The sequence below is a fragment of the Porites lutea genome, chromosome 3 (assembly GCF_958299795.1).
Source record: "Porites lutea chromosome 3, jaPorLute2.1, whole genome shotgun sequence".
Classification (NCBI taxonomy): domain Eukaryota; kingdom Metazoa; phylum Cnidaria; class Anthozoa; order Scleractinia; family Poritidae; genus Porites; species Porites lutea.
In genome coordinates, this window is record NC_133203.1 from 95,001 (window position 1) to 112,982 (window position 17,982).

The 17,982-nt window shown below is 38.5% G+C and overlaps 2 protein-coding genes across 3 annotated transcripts; both read left to right on the forward strand.

Annotated features, from left to right (window-relative positions):
- The first annotated feature begins 1,802 nt into the window (after positions 1-1,802).
- Positions 1,803-3,025, forward strand: LOC140932490 (transmembrane prolyl 4-hydroxylase-like). The gene has a single exon (XM_073382097.1). It carries the CDS (start codon positions 1,881-1,883, stop codon positions 2,541-2,543), a length of 663 nt encoding a protein of 220 aa, XP_073238198.1. The 5' UTR covers positions 1,803-1,880; the 3' UTR covers positions 2,544-3,025.
- A 4,223-nt stretch (positions 3,026-7,248) lies between these two features.
- LOC140930076 (formin-2-like) lies at positions 7,249-16,635 on the forward strand. Of its 2 annotated transcripts, none has more exons than XM_073379734.1 (7): positions 7,249-7,674; positions 11,506-11,968; positions 12,613-12,968; positions 13,414-13,623; positions 14,983-15,189; positions 15,644-15,909; positions 16,189-16,635. In XM_073379734.1, exons 2-7 carry the CDS (start codon positions 11,569-11,571, stop codon positions 16,451-16,453), a joined length of 1,704 nt encoding a protein of 567 aa, XP_073235835.1. In that variant the 5' UTR covers positions 7,249-7,674; positions 11,506-11,568; the 3' UTR covers positions 16,454-16,635. The 2 variants fall into 2 exon arrangements, with proteins under 2 accessions (XP_073235835.1, XP_073235836.1); XM_073379735.1 differs by lacking the exon at positions 7,249-7,674 and adding an exon at positions 7,978-7,987.
- Positions 16,636-17,982: the final 1,347 nt, after the last annotated feature.

The window sequence follows — 17,982 nt, forward strand, 5'->3', positions numbered from 1 at the left end:
AAAAAAGAGTCTGGGAACTAGTTTGATTCATAGATTTGCAGATCGAGAATTTTTGCCGAGCCAATATGATGTAGAATATAGAAGCGAAATGATTGTATTGTTCATCCTCTTCATGTGTCACGTTTTGGTTTCTTCTGAAAGAGAATGTTCAGGCCTTTGGATGAGTCAATCATACAGAGAAGTATTTTCACGGGGTAAGGCAAACGAGGTTTAAACAGCGAGGTTTTATCGGCAGAACATAATATTATCCTCTAGTAGCTCTACTACTTCAGTTCCAATTTTTATCACGGTAACTTTTGTATGCGTGTATAGAAAATTTACGCCCACAAATGCATTTATTCCTCACACCGTTACTGTTTTATTGTTCATTATATTGGCTCACTGAGATCGCATGCTTGTCCTACCTTAGCCGTAACTCGATTTGAAAACATGGTAACAGGGTACAGGGAGCGCAGAAATCGAGAGCTCGATCCCCTCATGTCCCCTGTTTTACTCGCCTGCCCCCAGCGAGCTTGCTTGAAGGGCAAGCCCAAGATGAACAAAATTGTATAAAATGTTATACCCTTCACTGTCATCGAGACTTCATGAGCAATGTCTAAGGGTTATTAATTATGGGTAGGTTTAAAATCTGCATTTACAGTGATCAGCACAGTTGAAGCCTTTCCTCTCTTCAGAGGCCTTTTTGTGCCGCCACTAGAAGGTTGGAAAGAGGCAGGAAAATAAATTGTGCAAAAGAAGATTTTCTTTTTTCTTGACAAAGTGAAGATTCTACTGTTGGGGCGTTATATTACAGAAAAAATATTCCACCATCAAATCATCACCAGTGACAACGTTTTCTGTTATTCGCAGCCCTTATTTTAATGAGGCTGCTTATCTTTTTTTGTGATTTCAGTGGGAGCCTCTGTGCAGGGTCTGGGAGGGTATTCATTTCTTGATGACACAAGTTTGGGATGCGGGATTGTCATGGAAAAGGAGCAGAAATGCAAGATCAGGACCCCCATTAGACACCCTGTCTGTGGAGGAGAGATTTGAAGCTACAAAATCAAAAGTATAAAACAAGTACTGTTTATAAAATGAGCTCCATCAACATTTTTTGAATGGCCCCAAAATCTGTGATTTAGATCAACTCTTCTTGCACTATAAATATTTAGATCTGGGGTTTTAATGGTCTAAAAAAATAGATGTAAAGCAGGGGCGGATCTAGGGGAAGGGTGCATGGAGTAAAGCTCCCCCTGAGATGGCCTGCGGCTTTCTAATAGAACTGATGTTCTGCAAAAGAAAAGTTGGTGGTTTATTGGTGTTGAAGTAATACGTGAGACAAGGTTGTAGAATTTATGTTAAACACCGTAAAAGTGGTAGTTCCTTAGACGTGCACCCACTCATAAGAAAAATCCTGGATCCACCCCTCTGAAAAGTACAAAGACACTCATTAAACATAAAGTTCTTCTGTTTTTTCTTTATGAATTATAAATGAGTTTTTGAATGTTAAAACACACACACACTTGTTTTCATGCATACAGTTAAATCTGGATTAATTGGTCATCCTCCTCCTCAGGATGGGTAAATGGCTGTTAAATACACGTTGGTTTCATCATCTGAAAACATTGTTAGAAGTGTGGTAACATTTGAATTTTATTTGAGTACAACTACAATCAGTGGAAAGTGCAGGGGAAAAAATATGCATTAAATAGCCTTGCACATAACTTCCATAGTTAACAATGGGGTAACAAGTATGGACACAACGTCTGAAAAGACAATGATGGCTTTAAGAAAACAAATGGTACGCTTATACTTAGACTCCACTTTTCTGTTCTTTCCAGTACCATCTTGGTAATAATAATTTTTGTCTGTTTGTAATTGTAGGTCAGAAATCAAATGGAATGTCCAAGTGCATTATTCTTGCGAAAAATCCATTAATAATGTTTTTCAGGAACTGCATAACTACATATCACCAATTCAAATTACTGAATTTAGCAGAGAGTAAATTGACAGAGGATGCAAATAGTGGCTTCTCAACATCACTTTATCTGAGGAACAAAAGTGACGCAAGTTTGTGGATTTTGAGGGAACTAGCCCTGCTGGCTGGAAACCTTTCTGGCTTGCCTTGGGATTTAGCAGAGCCTGTTTCTCTCACAAAATACTCAGAAAATCAAAACTATGAACTTCATTTTGATTCTGAATTTATGATGGCGGGAAAGAAAATGAAGCGTGCTGCAACATTTTTGCTGTACTTGAACTCTGTTTCTAATGGTGGTGAAACAATCTTTCCACGATCAATAAATGAATCTGATGTTGATCCCACATCAATTCCAAATGATAAACCTTTACTTAGAGAGATATGCCATAATGATAATGTTTTGAAGGTTGCTCCAGAAGCAAGGTCTTGCCTAGTGTTCTTTAACCACTTGACTGAAGAAAAAGGTGGAGGGTTAAATCGAAGGTCAATCCATGGATCATGTCCAGTAGTCAATCAGGAAAAATTGATTGCTCAGATCTGGTTACATCATGAACCTTGGGGCTCTGGTGTAACTGATTTTTGGTAGACTCAGTAAGCTTTGTTTAATGTTTTTTTTTTCACATTTGTACAATTTAAAACAATTCTTTGCCTTGTATCTGAGGTGAATGATATTTTAGCTATGTAAATGTTTGAAAGTTAGTTCAGGTGTTTGCTAAAACTTTGGCAAACTTAGTGTACACACAGAAAAGAAATAAATCTCCTGTTTTACTGATCCCCCATTTCAAACTGCTTTGTCAAAGGGCATGACATGATTACGTAAACTTACAGATGTGTGGTTAAAAACAAAGATACACTAATTCAAAACATTTTTAATGTCAATTTTCTGAAGTAATATAGAGAGTTCATACTGTCAAATAATGGTAATTTTAAATTGACTCCACTACTTAACAACAAAAGACGCTGTTAAAGCAAATAAGTTTATTTTTGGGAGACTTGCCAAGAACCATCCCTGTAAAGTACATTAAGTAACTAGTGTACAATCTGTGACAACCTATGTATTTTCTGGCTTTCACAACAAACTGCTATCACTGGTCAATCTTGACCTACATCCCTAATTAAGCACACAGTCTTGGTGCCAGTTAGACTGGGGAAAGTATTCTGATATTAGAGGTTAACCTTCACTTATGTACTTAACAAAGCATGCATGTTACTACCCAGGAAGCCTGAGGGAGTACTTCCTTATAAGAGGCTAATGGGGATGTGCTGCTGGATGGGGTCGAATTTTCACGACTGGATTGACTATAACGGGCTCGCATTTTCAACAGAGTTACTAGAATGGGGTGGCACATTTCCGCAGTGGTTCTGGTCTGAAGCAAAGTACGTGTTTCCCGTTTGAAAAGCATCCAAACTAGAGTTGCGCCTTATCCTCTCTACATTGCCATAATCAGTGTGAATTTGAACAGAGTCTGAATTAGAATGGTATCCCTATGTTTCTATGTTCTCTGATGTCTTTTGTGATAACGGTTTGAGTGTCACCGTTTGACGCAAAATACGTTTCAACGGCCATACACTCCATTGAGTTTCCATAAGAAATTAGATTGCAAAAAAACTAGGATTCCCACCACCTCCGTTGTTAATTTTTGATTGGAGTAATGTGAGTCTTCTCTTTAACCCTGGAAGTAGAAGAATAATAATCATGATGATTCAATAAAGTGTAATTAGCAGTCGCAAAGCATCCAAACTCCAATGTCATAGGTACTCCAAATTAGAGTAGTATCCCTATGTTTCTCCGTTCTCTGATGTCTTTTGTGATAACGGTTTGAGTGTCACCGGCTGACGGAAAATATATTTCAACGGCTATACACTCCATCTGACTGAGTTTCCACAAGAAATCAGATCGCAAAAGAAACCAGGATTCCCACCACCTCCGTTGTTAATTTTTGATCGGAGTAATGCAAGTCTTCTCTTCAACCCTGCAAGTGGAAAAATAATAACCATGATCAATAAATTTTACCCAGCAACCCTGAAGCATCCAAAGTCCGATGTGGTGTGTGCTCTGAAATAACATCAGGGTAGACAAAGGAGAAAAGGCTAGAAATCAAGGAAGTGATTCCACTCAACCGTTACCTATAGAGATAAAGAATGAGAAAATGTTACTATGAGTTTGTGCTTTAGAAAGTATCTTAATTAGAGAAAGTAATTAACTATGTTCATGTTCCTTTACATTCAAAAAAAGAAACTAGAGTGTCCATGTTTCCAAAAAGAATTTTCAGAAGGAAATTACCCAGTTGTATTATTTCCCCAGTGTCCTTGCTCACATAGCCTGCGGGGAGCAGACGCATTTTTCAGCTCTTGTTTCACCCGAAATACAAAGAGCATTGTTCAAAGGGAATCTTCCCAGGTGTATTGTTTCGCGAGTGCCCATGCTCTTAACCCTTTCGCTGCCAGAGTGAATAGACGAGTTTTGTAAGGTGGCTCTAACTTTTGAGTCCGTGGACGAAATGCTATGATGTGACCATTCAAATGAAAGTTCTCTGCCTGTACTTTCACATGGTATTATTTGTTTTCAAAATTTTACAAAATGAAATTAGGATATTTTTGTGCAATTTTGCCTTTTTGGCCACAATTGGCAGTGAAAGGGTTAAACAGCCTCATCCCAAGGGCATCTTCCCGGTTATTTTGTTTCTCCTGTTCCCGAGTGTTGATGCTCAGAGCCTCGTCCCAAAGAAGATGTCCCATTTGTTTTATTTCTTGAGTGTTGATGCTCACAAAGAGTCTTGTCCCAGGGGAATCTTCCCTGTTGTCCCAGGAGAATCTTAATTGTGCATCAAGTTTTTCCTTCAAAACAGTTCCAGAGTGCCATTAGGACATTTCAGAAATCCTTAGAAAAACAAAGCTATAGTGCTCGTACCCTGCAAAAGAACGGATATACTCCAAAGTCACAATCGGCGACAAAATGATTTGAGACACTTCGCCCAAAACTGGTTTTTTTTACGTTTTATTAACTTCAAAAGGAGGAAATATAGCTTTCCTCCCCCATCCCCTCCGTGCAATGTTGTGCCCTTGTTCTAGCTACCTGTAGAAAACACCAAACACCCCAACTTTGAATGGAGGGGACAGGGGAGGGGTGCGGATTCTTTTGTTCTCCGAAATTACCCTATTTAAGTACAATGTCTCAACAATTTTGTCGCCGATTGCAGGTATTCAATCGGAGACTGAAACTTTCAGCCGTAGTTACTGAAACGAGGAACCAGCCAACGACCCAAAACACGTGAGAACAAAATACAAATTATTACTGTATTTCACGTCAAGGTGCGCTTCGACGCGCCTTGAATTGAACCGACAGACTTTGCATATTGTTTGACAGTAGGCTTTGCATTACACAGGCGTTTTTAAAATTATCACAAACCCTTACTTCCTACGAGCTTGCAGAGAACGCAGTGAACAACAGTGAACAACATGTAACTCCGGTGGGGCTACTTGGGTTAATTTTTGTTTGGCATGTGCCGCTGGCCTCTCAGAGCTGCTACACATTCTGTGGCCAATTATAGACCCCATCCTAAATCTAAATCTAAATCTAAATATCGTTATGTCGGCAAAATCGTTTGGGACATCACGCCAACTCCAAGATAATAATAAATAAAACTATACTAAAATATACAAAACTATTAAAAACTACTGATAAAAAATAAAACTAAATTAGTTTGCTTTTAAAAATACAGAGGGATTGGCTGGAAACAGTTTCTTCTGGAAGTTTTTTCCATTCAGTTATTGTCCTGGGAAAAAAAGAAAATCTAAAAATATCTTTATGTCCTTTCGGTACAATAAATTTAAAATCATGGCTTCCCCGGGTTCTCCTTTCTTTGCTTGCTATCAAATAAACCCCCCAATCCCCATCTAGGAGGCCGTGGCACATCTTGTATATAGTGGAGAGCCTTGCGTGTCTTCTCATTGTTTCAAGTGTGTCCCACTGTAGGTCTTGCAGCATTTCGGTCACGCTCGTTGTTCGATCGTAATTTCCAGTGACAAAGCGGGCTGCTTTCCGCTGTACCCTTTCTAGAGCGGCTTTATCTTTCTGGTAATGTGGGTCCCATGCGCTACAGGCATACTGGAGTTTTGGCCTCACAAGTGTCATATACACGGTTTCTTTCACTGACTTTGGACAATTCCACAGGTGTCGCTTGATAAGTCCCAAGACCTTATTTGCCCTAGATGTGATTGTTTCAATGTGTGGTGACCACCTCATTTTGTTATCGAGGACTACCCCCAGCTAAGGGTGAGATTCCACTTCTTCTAGGATTTGTCCACAGAATACGTATTCCCGCTTTGGTGGATCTCTCTTGGTTGTAAAACACATGATCTTGCACTTTGAAGGATTAAATTCCATCTTCCACTTTTGTTGCCAATCTTCTAATCTATACAAGTCCTCTTGGAGATCGGCTGTGTCTTCATCACAACAAATTGTCCCATATAACAATGCATCATCAGCAAAAAGTCTAACAGTAGAGTTAAGACTATCAGGTAAATCATTTATATACATTAAGAACAGTAGCGGTCCTAAGACTGTTCCTTGGGGAACACCAGATGTCGTAACTACAGGGGCAGATGATGCCCCCTCAATTACCACTGACTGGGTACGCTGTGTTAGAAACGATTCAAACCAGTTATGTAGTGGGCCACGAATTCCGTAATAATCAAGTTTCTTCAAGAGTCGGCGATGGGGAACTTTGTCGAATGCCTTTGAAAAATCAAGGATTGCGGCGTGAATTGTCTTGTTAGACTGGATAGCACTTGCTATATCATGAATGGTACATATGAGCTGTGTTTCTGTTGATCGTTTCGCTCTAAAGCCATGTTGACAATCAGTGAGCACTCCATATCGTGAAAGATGCTTCATAACATGGCTGTGTACAATATGCTCAAGTACCTTTGATGCGATGCAAGTAAGTGACACGGGCCTATAATTTGAAGGATCCGATTTCTTTCCTTTCTTGTGAATAGCGCATACGTTGGCGTGTTTCCATTGGATAGGCACAGTTCCGGTATCAATACAATCTTGATATATATCAGTAAGAACCTTTGATATTTCATGGGCATTCTCCTTTAAAAACCAGGGTGGAATTCCATCCGGGCCATACGCTTTATCTACCTTCAACTCGCTAAGTTGCTTTTCAACTCCACAGGTTGTGATGTTCCCTGTCACTTTTGGGCAAATATGTAATTTTCGCCATCCCAACTTAGTCACTTTCTATTTTTATGAATTGCCTGATGTTTTACATTGAACGAAGAACACTTTACTTTTCATCTGCGGTACAAACATTCTGGTACGTTTGATAACCGTAAATATGAAAAACTTTCTTACCCTAAAAAAGCCGAAAATGTGAGACCCCATTCTAGTAACTCTATGGAAAATGCGACCCCATCCAGCGGTACATCCCCATTAGCCTCTCGTAAGGAAGTACCCCGCCCGTGCATGTAACCGAGCGGGGAGTCCAGCACAGGGGACTAGGGCGGATAAAGGGGACCGTTCGTGGTGTGTAAGGAAACACGACATACTTACCTCATATTGTGAGCAACCGCTGGCTTACTTGAATGCCCCGCTCTAAATGAATAGCTTCAGGAAAATGGTGGGGAGGGACGAAGGCGGAAGGGACGTGAAAAGAAGGATGTTCTCGATACTGTGAACAAAATGGAACGGTAAATTTTGGAAAATTCAGGTAAGCTGATAAGCTCACCATTAACCTAAATCTTTTTGTAAAGTTCACCCTGTCCTATTTTCTGTCTTCGGAACATTAGATAACAGCCTTCAGTGCAAGACTAACGTTTACAATAAACGTTAGATCCGGAATTATCGAAACTGACTTCTTACGAATGCTTTATACGAGTGGCAGTAGATATAGGAGATCATTTTTGTTTTTAGTGCTTGTAATCGTACAGTCGAGCCTCCTCTATTAAACGGCCACCTCTCTACAATGCATGGCCACTTTCTTTTGCTCCCTGCAGGGTGGCAGTACTAGTTGTGGAGCTCAGGTAAACACTTTGGCTCTATTTTACACTGCATACAGCTCCCCCTTTCTCTTTGATTACCAACTGAAGAGTAGCATGTGAAAACAGCCAACATTTCGTGACGCCACCACTGGTCTCCCAGCAAAATGATGTCTTAGAAACAAGTGCAGAAATTCTATACAGGTGACATGTCACTGTTACAAGTCAAAATTAATATCTTCCGGTTAAAATCTTTTAACCTAGGTTGATTCTCAATTTCCTTTCTCTCCTAGCTCTGATTATTTCACTTCCTAGATCTGGGTAGTGCTTCTGATTGGTTGCTGTAAATTTTTGTTGTGGCGTGACCAATCAGAAGCACCTCCCTGATCTGGGTGATGACATATCTTTTTGCAGGGAAACCAGAGGTGACGTCACAATATTTCAGCTGCTTTCTCAGGCTATCTGAAGACTAATGGTCGAGTGCTATTTGTGTTGTGGTTCATACTGTTGTGGTTGCTTCACACCCCTGTTTTCAGACAAAACCATTCAAAAAAGCTCTGAACATAGTATTAAACTGAAATACAATTTTCCTTTCCATTTCATTGGAAAGTCAGTGGTAAAAACAGGGGGAAGGGACAACCCTGAAAGTTAAGTAATTTAGCCTAGAAATGGAGTAGCTGATGGCTCAATCTAAAATAATATTGGTTATTCTGCCAACAAGCTTCGCAAACATCTTAAATGTTTCAATAAAATGTTAGGTCAGTTGTTCAAGTCATTTTATGAGTTGTTTCCCTAACATCTTTGCTAACATTATATTAGTCATTTTGCTAAGATCTATCATGTAATTCAGTTCTTGTAATAAGAACAAAGTTTCCTCTGTGGAGAAACAAAAACTCAAGCAAATCTATGTATAGAATTCTATGATTACCAGATTTATTATTTAAACATTAACTTGTGTCATCAGGGTGGAGTTTGAATTTGAATTTGTGTGCTCTGAGTGATTGGACATGTGCTTTGAGCGAGTAGAATGTGGTTAAAATTATGTTATAATTATGTCTGGAAAAGCAAACAACTCAAAAGTAAACATTTAATTTTCAGGTTAATTTCTTTCATACCTTGTTTCATTAACCTATTTGAAATATATGTAGTCTCTGTCTTGTTAATTTAATATGTTGATGTTCATGTATCTGTTTAACTTTGTTGTTATGTTTCAGCCCTATTATTGTAACTTTTTTTACCTTTCCTTCCCGGCTTGATTAGCTATTGGCTACTTTGTGGGCAAGGATTAATTATGGCATATATCCAAAGTGTTTTTAATAAACTTGAACTTGAACTTGTGAAGGCAAAACACAGATGCCTCTTCTCACTCTTCTTGTCTTTTAAGTTAAAAAATGAATACATAAAGTTTGTGAACTTGGTATTTTAATCTCGACTGCTGCTGACAATACTTGGTTGTATTCTTGGTATCATTTTGTTAATTCACCATCTGAGCTTCTGAGATTTCACATGTAGTTTCACATGACCTTTTCTATAAACAAACCCTGAAAGTTCAGACATCTATTCTCTGCCACATACTGTACTTGTCCGAACTTAGAGTCAGAATTTCAAGTTCACGTTAACTTATATATTTTCCTTCCCTTTTGCTGCTTGAAAATTGAATAGTTTAAGGTTCAAAAGGTCAAAGCAGAAGAACAGGAGTGACTTTAACCGCCTCGAGTGTGGTAAAACAGAAAAAATATTTGCTGGAACATGGAGTTTCAACAAGTGCATGGAAATCTCCTCTTCATTTGAAAGAATGGTTTTGCACAGTGGATCTTAACTTGAAAAAAATGAAACTAATGATGCAGACACACTTATAATTCATGATACTGCAGTGTGCTTACATTTTCGTCTTGACTGCCTTTTACAAGCTTAAATATAAGTAATCTTATGCTTATGTTGCCTGAAGTATAGTGCGCTGCCTCCTGCAGATATGTGAACATCCTCTCGATTCAACTTCATTTAGCAAATACCATCAATATTGCTGTCATCAAAAGTGTCGAGTCCCTGTTTGCCGTAATATACAATTGAAAAGTATAATGTCAAACAACAAATGGCCAAACGGTCTCTATCTAGGGAAAATGGATTGAAAATTAATAGACTGGTGATCATGTGTGATCATGATTTTTGAAATGTGAATCATGTACATAGGTGTACGGGCCGGGGGGGGGGCGAGGGGGGCTGCAGTCCCCCCCAAATTTTGGGCAACTCAGATTTTTTGGGCAGCGAGAGAAAATTTGGGCAAAGCCAGTTTTTAAAGAGGTCTCCATGTTTATTTAATTATTTTAAAGACCTGAATATTAACCTGAAGTCGGCGTAATAATCCAGTTACATTACAGTGGTTGCCTAGCATGTGATGAGTAATTTACATATTTGCAGTTTTTTTTGTTGGGCACTATACTGCACTGCACTAACTGGAATGGGCTATTTCCAGTCGTGAATTGATTAAAATAAACTTTCGCATAACTTTCTAGAATCATCTCTACTCGAAGAACAGAGTATGGCAGATAGCATTTAGCAATGGGTATGAAAATGAAGAAGTGGCTGACTAATTCTCAGTTTGAATTACGAGAAGAATTTTCATTCTTTTAAAAAATCTATCGAGTGGTTTAAAATTATTCGCTAATTTGTTAAAGTAGACCAAAATGTTTACAAAACCGCTAACAAGAGTGTCTCGATACATACTAATCAAATCCTTCTTTCGATTCTAGCAATCAAGCAGAGCTATCCCCACGATCTTTCACACATGTCTTTAAAAAGATTAAAACTACTATGAGGTGATTGCAGGTCAAAAGCGCTTCATTTCCTACAGATAACGGCCAAAAATCAAGATTTTCCTGTTCTTACCGTATTTCTAATAATAAAAACTTCATTCCAAAATATCTCGATAACGCTCTCAAGGTTTTGCTTAAACTTCACGAACATCGAGACGACCGTATTGGAGAAAAAAGCTCCTGTGAATGATTTTGTAAGGTTCCCGTGCCGGGAATCATTGCTGAAGTAAAATAGGTAATAGGCGGGGGAAGCCACCTTCATATGCCAGGACGGCCTATGTTGTTGCAATATGGCCCTCATTTCTTTTCGACTCTTTCGGAAAAATTTGGGCAACTTGAGAGACTTTTTTGGGCAAATGGTTTACCGCCCCCCCTGGCAAAAAATTTCCCGTACACCTATGATCATGTATGTATGAAATTTGCCCACATCACCAGTTTTATTTCTTTCAAGGTTTAGTTCCAATGTTAAAACCATTTTAGCGGCCGAGGCGGGAATTTCCACTACAAGCACTCCTTGTTCCTTCAGTTCTGCCATGCTCTTGGCCTTAAAATCGCTCTTACGACTTATTCTTCTGCTTAGATATTTGTGAACCTTAAACTGTTCGAGTTTCAAACAGTGAAAGGGATATACAGTATGTGGCAGAGAACGAATGTCCAAACTTTTGGGGTTTGTTTACAGCAAAGGTCATCAAAAGTCACGTGAAATCTGACGTTCAGAAGGTGAGTTATATGTTAATTCTTTTTTCTTAGGTCTCATGTATTGTTATTGTGTGTGATCAAGGAAATCAGTCAGTTGTTGGCAGCTGTGCTACAATGTATCCTGGTGTTGGACTGCCAGTAACCAGAACACCACCCTCAAGCCCTTCTTTATCAAGTTACATGCACCATCCACCACCACTTCCTTGTCCACCATCACAACCTGCACTCACACATGTTACTTCCACCCCTACTGAGAACCATGCTAAGAATCAAGTTTCTTCTGTTTTACCACCTGTGCAACCTACATCAGATGTTTCTCCTACTCCCCCTCCCCCTCCCCCTCCTCCTCCACCACCTCCTCCTCCCATGCATGTACCTCCACCACCACCCTTAGGAGTGTCAGCCTGCTCTCTTCCTCCTGCTCCCCCTCCACCTCCCCCTCCCATGCCAACATTTTTAAAGCTTTCTGTTGCAAGAAAACTATCAGTCTGCAGGAAAAAACCCATCGCTCCAGGTACTAAGTAAATTATTTAATTATTTTTCACATTTAGATCTGCTTCCTGTTTATTAATTTATTATTATTATTAATTTTTCAGTGAAAGTGGGCTTTTTTACTGTGGATAGATTAGGGTTAGAGGTGATGGCTGCCCCTATAAGAATAAAGCTCCCTTTTTCCTTGGAAGGGTTTGTCAAAAAATGTTGTTTTAAGGTAGTTTTAAAAAATTGTTGCCAGGGCTTTGTCTAGCCACGAAGAACTCCCTATTTACAAGTTGAGGACTTTCCTCTCTTTATGAAGCTTTGGTATTCAGATAGTTTTTTGAACAAAATTATGACGTTTTTCTGTCAATTCCTGACCTTCATTCTTTCTTTCTCCCCTTCTTTCTGTTTTTGCCTTTCTACCCTGTTTTTCTAAAACCCTGAAGGTTGTGAAAGTATTTTAAAAGAACTCTTGGTGGGTAGAGGGCAACAAAAAGTTCATTCAAATGTTATGATTAAAGTTATATGATATTTTACTCATATCATCCTTTTCCCCTCTCTAAAGATTGAATCACAAACACCTAACTTACCCAGCCATACTGTTAATCTTGCTGTTGGTCCACATATTACCTAGTTGTTTTTAATTATGTTTGTTTCATTTTTTCTGGTTGGTAAATTTAGCATCTCCCATGAAACCACTGTTTTGGAAACGCATCCAACTGAATCAAGTGGGTGATGGAGAAAAAAAGTGTAGCTCAACTGTCTGGGCATCACTTGAAGAGCCAGAAATCAATGTCAGTGACCTTGCCAAAATGTTTGCAAAGGTTGAGAGAAAAACTGATGGGAAGCTTCTGTCTTCCACATCCTCAAACAAAAGAAAACAAAGAGTTATCCATTTGTTGGACAACAAGAGATCACAGGCTGTGGGAATATTCCTGAGAAGTCTTCATGTTGAAATGGATGAGATAAAAGATGCATTGTATAATGTTAACACATCTATTCTAGATCAAGAAACTTTGAGCTCACTCTTCGAAATTGTAAGTAATGGGGACTAGTAAAACCCATTTCATAATGTGATCATCTGGGGGACTTTCCATTATTTTGATCAATGCAACAGGCAATTTCTTGTGAAGAAATGAATTGAAATGAATTAAACTTAACATAATTTTATAAGAAAGAAACGAGAAATATCCCATGTGAAATGAATTGCTTCAATGCTGCTGCCTAAGAAAATTTTTTAGAGCCCTTTGGACTCCTAGAATAGAAAGTTAGGAGCCCTAGCCACAATTCTAGGAGCCAATTGAGTTTCGAATTTCCAGAAAAATGCTTTTTTGTTTACTTTTATCAGCCAAAATTTTTTACCTACGGTTGACGAAAAGTGCAAAAGGAGCAGGAAATTCTGTCATTCCTTATGTATGAGGATATTATATACTATTCCAGTGGATCAAGGTTCATAAGAACTCTTTGCTTATTTTATTATAGAGGCCAACAGAAGAGGAACTTCGTACAATTTCTTCTTTCTGTGAGAAAAATTGTGATGCGGTACTTGACAGACCAGAACAGTTCTTCAAGGACTTGTCAACAATTAGCTGCTATGAAGAACGACTGTTTTGCATGATGTTGAGAACAACAGTAACGGATTCACTGTCAGAAATGGGGCAGAAACTCACTAATTTCAGATTGATTTGTGAGGTAACTAAATTTTTAATGGCATGTTCATTACTGAACTCAAGTTAAATAATTACAGCCTGAGTTAGGCTATGTCAAAGCTATCTTCATGTCAAATTGATTCAAATTACCGTGGATGTGGGTTGTGATGGCAATAAGATTGCTGTGGCTTAGAGAGGGAAGTGAAATTTTTCTTCCTCAACCTATCACCCTTCAAGGCAAGGGAACTTACAGAGTTTCCAGGGCCGTAGCTAGCATGAGTTGCCTCGTCTTGATTTTGGCCTTTTTTTTTTTAAGAAACTTCAGCTCACTGAGAAGGCTTAAAACCTGGTCCCGAACAAGTATGGCTAATAAGAGGCTGAACCAGCTTGCTTTAGGGTACATTCATAAACAAACAGAAATTGACAGCAGTTCTGTTTTCAAAAAAATGGGATGCCTGTGGCCACATACGGATTGCCTTAGCTTTCAGACGGGCAAAAAACTTTCACTTTTCTAACTGTTAAGGGAGAAGCCGTTACTACTCTTAATCGTGAAAGTTAGTGACTTCTTAGTCTTACAAGTATAAGAGATGGCAATATTATGACATGGCTGTCTCAAAGTTGAAGAACATAAGCAAGAGTGTATCGAAACAGATAATTGATAAGTGAGCGTGATTCTGTATATCATCTAAGAACGAACTTCAAAAAAAGTGTTACCTAAGACCTCTCCTAATTATTTACAGTATAAAATCCATAAATGTTGGCTACTCTTGTGATTGATTTTATTGTTATCATACGTGCTACAACATTTGAATGCTTTAAAATGCAGATGGTAGTTAACTTGGCACCAGTATCTCTAAGCAATAAAAAAGTGAAGTTCTACACTTGCCCAAGATTGACTTTTCTGCAGAAAAATGCCACAGAAAATGCTTACAAGAGCATTTCTGAGCCTCTATATTTCAAAATTTTCTGGGGGGGCATGCCCCCAGACCCCCTAGCAGCTCGCGCCTTTGGTGCTCAAAAGTTGCCTCATCTTGTTCTGAAGTCTTGCTATGGCCCTGGTTTCATTGTTAGCGCAGTGCTGTTGACCAGTGCTGGTGACCAGAGGCTACACTTTACTGATCTGGCCCCGGTTGTTCAAACGTTAGTTAGCACTATCCAGCGGATAAATATTAGAGAAACCAATTGCGCTATCCACCAGATAGAGATTTATCCAGTGGTTAACGTTATCCACTTTTTAAACAACTGGGGCCTGTTTGTTATAGTACAAGTTGTGGAATAGGAGCTAGCTCTGCTGCCCATAACAAGGCTCTCTTAGGACTCACTGATGCGTTAGTTATTATCTTACAACATTGTTAAAATTCTAAAAAAAGCTTAATGTGATACAATGGATCTTAACCAACAGATGCTCAAGACAAGTAAAGAGGTGACCAGTATTTTAGGCTTGGTTCTTGCATTTGGAAACTACATGAATGGAGGAAATGTTTCTCGTGGTCAAGCAGATGGTTTTGAGCTGGATATTTTACCCAAACTTAAGGATGTGAAATGTAAAAGCAATTCATCCAACCTACTACATTACCTTGTCACCACCTATATTAACAGGTTTGACAAGGTAAGTTATTGGCATAGTGAAATGTACATGTAATGAAATACAATACAAGGCAATACAGTAGATTACACTACAGATTTATAGCACAGTACACTTAAGTTCTTAAAGGAGTACAAAAATCACTTCACAGTAGTGTAAATACTGTTCAACTCATGACCCTCACAATTTTACACAGTCAAGTTTAAAAATAGCAATTGAAATGCAGCGATAACTTTTTTTGTTGTCAACTACTGTAGACACTGCAGCTGATGAGCTCTATATGAGCTGGGATACTGCATGAGTAGGCTTACTTTCCACTGTCTCCCAGGTCCGGTCTTTGCATTTCCTGAACAGTGGCAAGTAAACGAGCCTACTGCATGAACTTTCCTACAAAGATTGGTCTGGCTCAAAAAGTTTTTACTTAATTTACGATGACGTGTTTTTGCTCACAAGCTTCCTCCTTTCTTCTCTCCTGTAGAATGCAGGAACTGTAAGTTGTAAGTTTCCACTGCCAGAACCAGCTGACCTAAAAGCAGCATCTCAAGTGACATTTGAAGACATAGAAGGTGAAATTAAGCACTTGAAGGAAGAACTTGATATCTGTGAAAGAAAACTCTCCAAGGTGTTGAAAGAAAGTGAAGAGCATCTGCAGCAGCCTTTTAGTTATGTGATGAATTCATTTGTGGAGCAGAGTCGGGCAGAGGTAGCAGAGCAGGATCAAGTGCTAACAGAATGTAAGAAAAGGTAGGGAGTTAAACACAAACAAAACGCCCGGCATGTTACAATAATGTTAAATTAGCTACATGTTAGCTGCATGTTAGGATGGTCTGGAGTCAGGTATGTGACTCTACACTTTAGAGATCAGTACTTTACTCCGTTTCAAGAATCACATCAAAATCACGTTTCTTATGTGTGAACAGAAGGCCTATCTGGTATGGTTAGAGCTGCTCTCCAGTATAGTGTCAACATAGCCTTAGAAACATTATCTATTAGTATTCTAACAAGTCACCTTTTACTTGTCAGATACATTTGTCTTTGGCAGTTCTTCAGTGGTAAACCCTCTGCTTCATGTGTTCCACCACAAGAATTCTTTGAGCTCTGGGCAAGGTTTAGTTCTGACTTCCTTGTGTTCTGGAGAAAAGAACAGCAGTTAATTGCGAAACAGATTTATGAAGAGACAAAAAGGAAAGTTTATAAAGAAAAAGTGGAGGGTATTGCAGTAAAGCCTGCAACAGTGACTGGCCTTAAGCTTAAGCTAGCCTCCTCCAAGAAAACGAGTATACAGTGAGCAAAATACTCCAAAAATAGGGCCTGTGCTCTAAACATTGATAATCTGCTAATGTTTTTTTGTAATTGCAAGTAATTTATCAGAGTACGTACTGGAACATTTGCATATACATTGCTTGTGTAATACACCTGTCATGACAAAATATTGATTGCCCATTTTTTGTTAGTCATATTTTCTTTCAATTGGTTGTAGTACACAAAATCAACACGCCAGTTGTATTTTCTAAGAATTTAATTTTTGTCATTTTTATGTTCCGTCATAGAATTTATTAATTACCAACAGAAGGTTGGTGTATTCTAGCGCCAGCAGTCCGTTGAACAATTCCAAAACTTATTCCTCCTTGTAATACTATCAACTTTCTTTAACTTTCCTTTAGCTACAGAAGCTGTCCTAAGGAATACAGCTTGATAACCATGGGGTAATGCCAATTGCAATAACAGATAATCTTGAAGTTTTTGCGCGAACTGTATAAATCCAAAATAGATCTATTTGACCTTTGCTGTGGCGCAATAAGACAGAAACGTCAAAACCTTTGTTTCACTCAATCAGCTGAAAATGAAATATTCATCCAAAATGGGTCAGTCATTTTATGTCAGAATTCACGAGTGGGTTGGATGGCTTCTGTTATTGAAACAAACTTGTTAATATTTATTTGTTTAATGATATTGATGAGGTATTTATGTAATATCGCAATAGACCAATTTCGGTATGTTAATATTCAGACTTGGCACCGAGGCTTGAGGAAATAAAACGAAAGAAGTCATTTTTTATTCCTCCACCCGTCAGAGTCATGTATGAATTTTAAAATATCGAAATAGGTCTGTCTAATTGTAAAGAGGATCATTTCAGTGAAAGACTCAATTTGTGCAGTTGCGAAAAGAAAGCCAAAAAAATTCAAGCTTGCCGGTATTCGTACCCTGACCCGGCTCTGCGATACCGGTGAGCGGGCGCTCTAACCAAGTGAGCTAGCAAGGTAACTAGGAGCTGGTCATAAAGTTGCGTAATATATCCTGGAAATATGAAGATGAAGTGATAAATAAATGGAATATTCGTATAATCACTTCATGTAAATATTTTATAAATTGCTTTATTTATTCATTACGTACCTCAGTTTATTTTTGAATTTGCCCTATTTGTAAGTACGAAAATATATTATTTATGTTCTGTTGTACAGATATTTATTAACAAATATTGTATGGCCTTTAAGATACTTCGAAGCAGAAAATTATGCATTTAATGAGTCATAAAATGAAATTTTCTATAATTTATTTAACAAATTATCAACGGTAAGTGGTATTTATAGAACTGTTAATGAACGTAATAATTATATGAACAGAAATACGATGAAGAATATAAATGACAATAGTGATTTTGGACGTTGCTTGTTATTGATCTGATTGCAGTTTTTAAAGTTCAATCAAAGTCTGTCTTGTTAGTAGCGTTTTCCTGACGAGATAAAAGCGGAACATGCAAGACAATACAGTATGGAACAGCATGGGGGAGGTGGTTGGGGGCACTGTGATATCTAC